The sequence below is a fragment of the Molothrus aeneus genome, unplaced genomic scaffold (genome assembly GCF_037042795.1).
Source record: "Molothrus aeneus isolate 106 unplaced genomic scaffold, BPBGC_Maene_1.0 scaffold_30, whole genome shotgun sequence".
Taxonomy (NCBI): domain Eukaryota; kingdom Metazoa; phylum Chordata; class Aves; order Passeriformes; family Icteridae; genus Molothrus; species Molothrus aeneus.
Genome location: NW_027098964.1, coordinates 937822 through 946308, shown reverse-complemented (window position 1 = coordinate 946308; position 8487 = coordinate 937822). Strand labels below are relative to the sequence as shown.

The following is an 8487-nucleotide window of genomic DNA, read 5'->3' as shown; positions in this document are numbered from 1 at the left end:
TTTGTTTTTCCCCCCCTTTTTTCCAGGCCACGCCTCCAAGCCCCTCCCGGGCTCCCCAGGCCGAGGTGGGGGAGGGGCTGGGGGGTCCAATCCAATTTTGGGGGGGGTCTCCTCCTCCTCTGGGGGTGGGGGAGGGGGGGGATCTCCCCCTCCCGCCCTGCCCCCCCCCAGCCGCGCCAAAATGTCCCTGACGGGGGCTGGGGGTGCTGCCAAAGCCCCCCCGGGCCAAAGCTTGGCCTTGAGGCTCCTCAGCCTCCCCGCAGCTGGGGGGGCCCCTGGGGCTCGGCCCCCACCCCCTGAGCCCCCCCAAAACCCCCCGGAGCCCCCCCAGAACCCCCCCGAGCCCCCCAAAATCCACCGGGCTCGCAAGACCATGGCCAGGCCCAGCAACGGGCAGGTAAGGGCTGGGGGTGGGGAGGGGGGTCTGAACCAAAGGATTTTGGGGAGACCCCCAGGGGTTTTGGGGAGCCCCCCAGGGATTTTGGGGGGAGACCCCCAGGGATTTGGGAGGAGCCCCAGGGATTTTGGGGACCCCCAGGGATTTTGGGGGGAGCCCCCAGGATTTGGGAGGACCCCCATGGATTTTGGGGACCCCCAGGGATTTTGGGGAGCCCAGGGATTTTGGGGGGAGACCCCCAGGGATTTTGGGGGGAGCCCCAGGGATTTGGGAGGAGCCCCATGGATTTTGGGGGGAGCCCCAGGGATTTTGGGGGGAGCCCCAGGATTTTGGGGGGACCCCAGGGATTTTGGGGGGGAGACCCCCAGGTGATTTTGGGGTGATTTTGGGGTGATTTTTGGGGGGGAGCCCCAAGGATTTTGGGGGGAGACCCCCAGGGATTTTGGGGGGAGCTCACCCGGGATTTTGGGGGGAGACCCCCAGGGATTTTGGGGTGATTTTGGGGTGATTTTGGGCCAATTTTGGGTGATTTTGGGGTGATTTTTGGGGGAGAGCCCCAGGGATTTTGGGGGGAGACCCCAGGATTTTGGGGGGAGACCCCCAGGTGATTTGGGGTGATTTTGGGGTGATTCAGGGTGATTTGGGATGATTTTGGGTCAATTTTGGGTGATTTTGGGCCAATTTTGGGTGATTTTGGGGTGATTTTTGGGGGGGAGCCCCAAGGATTTTGGGGGGAGACCCCCATGGATTTTGGGGGGAGCTCACCAGGGATTTTGGGGGGAGACCCCCAGGTGATTTTGGGGTGATTTTGGGGTGATTTTTGGGGGAGAGCCCCAGGGATTTTGGGGAGACCCAGGGATGTTGGGGAGAGACCCCCAGGGATTTTGGGGAGACCCCCATGGATTTGAGGACCCCCCATGGATTTGGGGAACCCCCAGGATTTTGGGGAGCCCCCCTGAGGGTTTTGGGGGGATCTTGGCCCCTCTCAGGTGCTGGAGAAGCCCAGGATGTCGGAGATGCTGCACTTCAGGGTGTCCGAGGAGCTCTGCGGGATGGGGCAGCACCACGGTGGGACTGGGGGGATCTGGGGGGATTTGGGGGGATTTGGGGGGGATTTGGGGGATTTTGGGGGGATTTGGGGGGGATTTGGGGGGATTTTGGGGGATTTTGGGGGGATTTCAAGGGGGTTTGGGGGAATTTTGGGGGGATTTGGGGAGGTTTGGGGGGGATTTGAGGAGGTTTGAAGGGGGTTTGGGGAGGATTTGGGGGAACTCGGGGAGGTTTGAAGGGGATTTAGGGGAGTTCTGGGGGAATTTTGGGGGGGTTTGGGGAGGTTTGAAGGGGATTTGGGGGGAATTTGGGGAGGATTTGGGAAGGTTTGAGGAGGATTTGGGGAGGTTTGAAGGGGATTTAGGGGGGATTTGGGGAGGATTTGGGGGGAATTTGGGGGGATTTGGGGAGGTTTTGGGGAAGATTTGGGGAGATTTGAAGGGGTTTGGGGGGAATTTGGGGGGATTTGGGGAGGATTTGGGGAGGTTTGAAGGGGATTTAGGGGGGATTTTGGGGGGATTTGGGGAGGTTTGGGGGGATTTGGGGGAATTTTGTGGGGATTTGGGGAGATTTGAAGGGGTTTGGGGGGTTCTGGGGGAATTTTGGGGGAATTTGGGTGGATTTGGGGAATTTGGGGGGGTTCTGGAGAAGTTTGGGGGGGTTCTGGGCGGGTTTGAGGGTTCAGTTTTGGCTTTGGGGGTTCAGTTTTGGGGCTGGGGTCTCCCTGACCCCCCCCTTTCCCCCCCCCAGACCACCCCAAACGCCCCAAGTTGGATTTTGGCTCCGAGGGGCTCCACAAGCGCCTGCAGCAGCGCCCCAGCCCCCGGGCCAGCACTGAGGTACCCCAAAAAAACCCCCCAGGAACCCCCAAAAATCCCCCCCAAAAAACCCCAGGAACCCCCCAAAAATCCCCCCCAAAAAACCCCAGGAACCCCTCAAAAACCCCCCAGGAACCCCCAAAACCCCCCCCCAAAAAAACCCCAGGAACGCCCCAAAAACCACCCAAAAAACCCCCCAGGAACCCCCAAAAACCCCCCAGGAACCCCCAAAAATCCCCCCCAAAAAAACCCCAGGAACCCCCAAAAACCCCCCAGGAACGCCCCAAAAATCCCCCCAAAAACCCCCCAGGAACCCCCAAAAATCGCCCCAAAAAACCCCAGGGACCCCCAAAAATCCCCCCAAAAGCCACCCCAAAACAACCCCCAGGGACCCCCCAAAACCCCCCAGGGACCCCCAAACCCTTGCCCCCCAAAAAACCCCAGGGAATCCCCAACCCCCCCCCCCAAACCCTCCCAGGACCCCCCAAATTCCCCCCAAATCCTCCCAAACCCTCCCAGGACCCCCCAAATCCCCCCAGTTTTGTCCCAGATCTCCCCAGTTTTGCCCCAAACCCTCCCAGGACCCCCCCAATTCCCCCCAAAACCCTCCCAGGACCCCCCAAAAGCCCCCCAGGACCCCCCCAGATCCCCCCAGGACCTCCCCAAATCCCCCCAGGACCCCCCAAACCCCTCCCAAATCTCCCCAGGACCCCCCCAAAGCCCCCCAGGACCCCCCAGTTCCCCCCAGGACCCCCCAATTTCCCCGTGTCCCCCCAGATCACGGTGACAGAGGAAATGGCCGCCCCCAAATCCCCCCAAATCCCCCCAGTTTCACTCCAAACCCCCCCAAAAGCCCCCCAGGACCCCCCAAACCCCCCCTGTGTCCCCCAGATCACAGTGACGGAGGAAATGGCCGCCCCCAAATCCCCCCAGTTTCACTCCAAACCCCCCCAGGACCCCATAAACCCCCCCAGTTTCACCCCAAACCCTCCCAGGACCCCCCAAAGCCCCCCAGGACCCCCCAGTTCCCCTCAGGACCCCCCAATTCCCCCGTGCCCCCCAGATCACAGTGACAGAGGAAATAGCCGCCCCCAAATCCCCCCAAATCCCCCCAGTTTCACTCCAAACCCCCCCAAATCCCCCCAGGACCCCCCAAAAGCCCCCCAGGACCCCCCAAATTCTCCCCAAAACCCTCCCAGGACCCCCCAAATCCCCCCAGTTCCCCCCAGGGCCCCCCAGTTTCCCGTGTGTCCCCCCAGATCACGGTGACAGAGGAAATGGCCGCCCCCAAACCCCCCCAAATTCCCCCAGTTTCACCCCAAACCCTCCCAGGACCCCCCAAAGCCCCCCAGGACCCCCCAGTTCCCCCCAGGGCCCCCCAGTTTCCCGTGTGTCCCCCCAGATCACGGTGACAGAGGAAATGGCCGCCCCCAAATCCCCCCAGTTTCACTCCAAACCCCCCCAAATTCCCCCAGTTTCACCCCAAACCCTCCCAGGACCCCCCAAAGCCCCCCAGGGCCCCCCAATTTCCCATGTGTCCCCCCAGATCACGGTGACAGAGGAAATGGCCGCCCCGCCCCGGGACTGGGACTCGGAGGGGGGCGGGGGCTTCTCCCTCTTCTACGACGGATTCAGCGTGGACGGGCACGGGGACTCGGACAGCAAGGTACTGGGATGGACTGGGATATACTGGGAGGGACTGGGATGGGACTGGGAATGGGCTGGGAGGGACTGGGATATACTGGGATATACTGGGAGGGACTGGGAATGGGCTGGGATATACTGGGAGGGACTGGGATATACTGGGATATACTGGGATATACTGGGAGGGACTGGGAATGGGCTGGGAGGGACTGGGATATACTGGGATATACTGGGAGGGACTGGGAATGGGCTGGGATATACTGGGAGGGACTGGGATATACTGGGAGGGACTGGGATATACTGGGAGGGACTGGGAGGGACTGGGAGGGACTGGGATGGACTGGGAGGGACTGGGAATGGGCTGGGAGGGACTGGGATATACTGGGATGGACTGGGATATACTGGGAGGGACTGGGATGGACTGGGATGAACAGGGGGTCACTGGGATGAACTGGGGAGCCCTGGACGAACTGGGATGAACTGGGATTGAACTGGGATGAACTGGGATGAACTGGGGAGCACTGGGATGAACTGGGATGAACTGGGATTGGACTGGGATGAACTGGGATTGAACTGGGATGAACTGGGATGAACTGGGATGAACTGGGGAGCACTGGGATGAACTGGGGAGCACTGGGAGGAACTGGGATGAACTGGGACAGACTGGGATGAACTGGGATGAACTGGGATTGGACTGGGATGAACTGGGATGAACTGGGACAGACTGGGATGAACTGGGATTGAACTGGGATGAACTGGGGAGCACTGGGGGGTCCCAGCCCAGCCCATCCCCCGCTCAGTCCGAGGGGGAGGTGCCGGGCGAGGCCCTGAGCGAGGAGGAGGAGGAGGAGGAGGAGGAAGAGGACGAGGAAGAAGAGGACGAGGAAGAGGAGGAGGAGGAAGAGGAGGAGGAGGAGGAGGAGGACGAAGAGTCCGGGAACGCCTCGGATCGGGTGAGGGGGGTGGGGAGGGGATTTGGGGGGGATTTGGGGCAGATTTGGGGAGGTTTGGGGCAGATTTGGGGGGGATTTTGGGGCAAATTTGGGGAGGTTTGGGGCAAATTTGGGGGTTTTGGGGGCAAATTTGGGGAGGTTTGGGGCAGATTTGGGGGCAAATTTGGGGAGGTTTGGGGCAGATTTGGGGGATTTTGGGGAGGTTTGGGGCAGATTTGGGGGGGATTTTGGGGCAAATTTGGGGGTTTTGGGGGCAAATTTCAGGGCCTGGTTTGGGGCAGATTTGGGGGTTTTGGGGGCAAATTTGGGGGGAAATTTTGGGAGGTTTGGGGCAGATTTGGGGGGGAATTTGGGGAGGTTTGGGGCAGATTTGAGGGGGTTTTGGGGCAAATTTGGGGAGGTTTGGGGCAGTTCTGGGGGATTTTGGGGCTCCTGGGTGGATCCAGGTGTGTTTTGGGGGGATTTTGGGGCAGTTCTTGGGTTCTTTGGGGCAATTTCAGGATTCCTGGGTGTATTTTGGGGTATTTTGGGTCTATTTTGGGGGTCTCTGACCCCTTGGGGACCCCCAGAGCGCCTGCAGTGCCCGGCGGCGCTGCAAGGAGAGGCCTGGGCTGGGTTTAGGGGCAGTTTTGGGGCAGTTTTGGGGATTTAGGGGCAGTTTTGGGGGATTTTGTGGTTCCTAGGTAGATCCAGGTGTATTTTGGGGATATTTTGGGATATTTTGGGTGTATTTTGGGCTATTTTGGGGGTCTTTAACCCCTTTGGTACCCCCAGAGCGCCTGCAGTGCCCGGCGGCGCTGGAAGGAGAGGCCCGGGCTGGGTTTTGGGGCAGTTTTGGGGTTTTTTGTGGTTCCTGGGTAGATCCAGGTGTATTTTGGGTATATTTTGGGGTATTTTGGGCTATTTTGGGTGTATTTTGGGGGTCTTTAACCCCTTTTGGGCCCCCAGAGCGCCTGCAGTGCCCGGCGGCGCTGCAAGGAGAGGCCCGGGCTGGGTTTTGGGGCAGTTTTGGGGGATTTTGGGGTTCCTGGGTAGATCCAGGTGTATTTTGGGTATATATTGGGGGTATTTTGGGTCAGTTTTGGGCAGTTTTGGGGGTCTTTAACCCCTTTGGTACCCCCAGAGCGCCTGCAGTGCGCGGCGGCGCTGGAAGGAGAGGCCTGGGCTGGGTTTTGGGGCAGTTTTGGGGGATTTTGGGGTTCCTGGGTGGATCCAGGTATATTTTGGGTGTATTTTGGGTCAGTTTTGGGCAGTTTTGGGGGTCTTTAACCCTTTTGGGCCCCCAGAGCGCCTGCAGTGCCCGGCGGCGCGCGCGGCGGCGCTGGAAGGAGAGCCCCTGGCTGAAACCCTCGCGCAAGAGGAAGAGGAAGGACCCGAGGGGGGGCAAGGACAGGGGTGAGAGCCCCGAGATGGGGAGGGGGCCCGAGATGGGGAGGGGGGCCCGAAATGGGGAGGGGGGCCTGAAATGGGGAGGGGGGCCTGAAATGGGGAGGGGGGCCCGAAATGGGGAGGGGGGCCCGAAATGGGGAGGGGTCCTGAAATGGGGAGGGGGGCCCGAAATGGGGAGGGGGGGCCTGGAATGGGGAGGGGGGGCCTGAAATGGGGAGGGGGCCTGAAATGGGGAGAGGGCCCGAAATGGGGAGGGGGGCCTGAAATGGGGAAATGGGTCCCAAATTGGGGAGGGGGACCTGAAATGGGGAGGGGGTCCTGAAATGGGGAGGGGGACCCCAAAATGGGGAGGGGGTCCTGAAATGGGGAAATGGGTCCCGAAATGGGGAGGGGGGTCCTGAAATGGGGAGGGGGCTCAGAAACGGGGAGGGGGTTCCCAAAATGAGGAGGAGGTCCTGAATTGGGGAGGGGGACCCCAAAATGGGGAGGGGGATCAGAACTGGGGAGGGGGGTCCTGAACTGGGATCCCAAATTGGGGAGGGGGATCCTGAATTTGGGGAGGGGGATTTGAACTGAATTTGGGGAGGGGGTCCTGAAATGGGGAAATGGGTCCAGAACTGGGGAGGGGGGTCCTGAACTGGGATCCCAAATTGGGGAAAGGGATCCTGAATTTGGGGAGGGGGTCCTGAAATGGGGGGGGGGTGGGGTCCTGAATTGGGGAGGGGGATCCAAACTGGGGAGGGGGGATTTGAATCCCAAATTGAGGAGGGGGGGTTTTAATTGGGATCTTAAATTGGCGAAGGGGGTCCTGAATTGGGGAGGGGGACCCCAGAAGGGAAGGGGGATCTCAAATTGAGGAGGGGGGATTGGAATCGGGATCTTAAATTGGGGAGGGGGATTTGAAATGGGGAGGGGGTCCCGAAATGGGGAAGGGTTGGGAAAAAGGGATTGGGAATGGGGAGGGATTTGAGGAGGGGGGCTTGGAATTCGGGGGTTTTGGGGGTAGAAATTTGGGGAGGGGGGTTTGGGATTTGGGGTCCGTGACCCCCCCGTGCCCCCCAGGCCCGGCCGTGGGCGCCCCCGTGGGCCCCCCCAGTGAATACACGGAGCTGCCCCTGGGCTGCCTGCAGCTGCCGGGGGGCGGCGCCCTCAGCCCCCAGCCCGCAGGTGAGGACACGCCCCCTTCCGGGGACACGCCCACTTCCGGGGACACGCCCCCTTCCATTGGGACATGCCCCCTTGATGGGACACGCCCCCTTCCATTGAGATACACCCCTGGGAACATGCCCTGTGCGTCTGGACACGCCCCCTTCCGGGGACACGCCCCCTTCCATTGGGGCACGCCCCCTTCCATTGGGACACGCCCCTGTGAACATGCCCTGTGCGTCTGGACACGCCCCCTTCCGGGACACACTCACCAGGACATGCCCTTCATGGGACACGCCCCCTTCCATTGGGACACGCCCCCTTCCGGGGACACGCCCCCTTCCATTGAGACACGCCCCTTCCATTGGGACACGCCCCCCTCATGGGACACGCCCCTGGGAACATGCCCTGTGCATCTGGACACGCCCCCTTCCATTGAGACACGCCCACTTCCATTGGGACACGCCCACTTCCATTGGGACACGCCCCCTTCCTGGGACACGCCCCCTTCCATTGGGATATGCTCCTTCTATGGGACACGCCCCCTTCATGGGACACGCCCACCAGGACACGCCCACCACACCCTTGGCCCTGCCCTGACCACACTTTGAGCATGACCACGCCCTGACCCTGACCACACCCTTGGCCACGCCCTGACCCCACCCTGACCCTGACCCCGCCCTGGCCACGCCCCTTTCCCCGCCCCGCCCCTCACCTGCGGCTGCGCCAGGCCCGGCGGAGGCCGAGCGCTTCGAGGAGCTGCCGCTGTGCTCGTGCCGCATGGAGGCGCCCAAGGTGGAGCGGGGCAGCGGCGACCGCGGGCTCTGCATGGCCACCGAGAGCGTGGACGGACAGGTGAGCGCACCTGGGACACACCTGGGGACACCTAAAATACACCTGGGGACACCTGGGGGCATTGGGGACACACCTGGGGACACCTAAAATACATCTGGGGACATTGGGAACACACCCGAGGACATTGGAGCACACCTGGGGGTCACACCTGGGGACACTGAGGACACACCTGGGCACACCTGGGGACATTGGGAACACACCTGGGGACACCTGGGGACATTGGGGACACACCTGG

The 8487-nt window shown here is 61.6% G+C and overlaps 1 protein-coding gene across 1 annotated transcript in view; it reads left to right on the top strand.

Annotated features, from left to right (window-relative positions):
- Positions 1-332: 332 nt before the first annotated feature.
- EHMT2 (euchromatic histone lysine methyltransferase 2) overlaps positions 333-8487 on the top strand; it is a gene marked incomplete at its 3' end in the record, with an annotated part of 35818 nt that continues 27663 nt past the window's right edge. The window contains exons 1-8 of the mRNA XM_066570598.1: positions 333-397; positions 1387-1465; positions 2198-2286; positions 3812-3931; positions 4710-4862; positions 6149-6257; positions 7314-7418; positions 8128-8252. Of these exons, the coding sequence (XP_066426695.1) occupies positions 374-397; positions 1387-1465; positions 2198-2286; positions 3812-3931; positions 4710-4862; positions 6149-6257; positions 7314-7418; positions 8128-8252 (804 nt within the window). The remainder of the gene's footprint in view (positions 398-1386; positions 1466-2197; positions 2287-3811; positions 3932-4709; positions 4863-6148; positions 6258-7313; positions 7419-8127; positions 8253-8487) is intronic.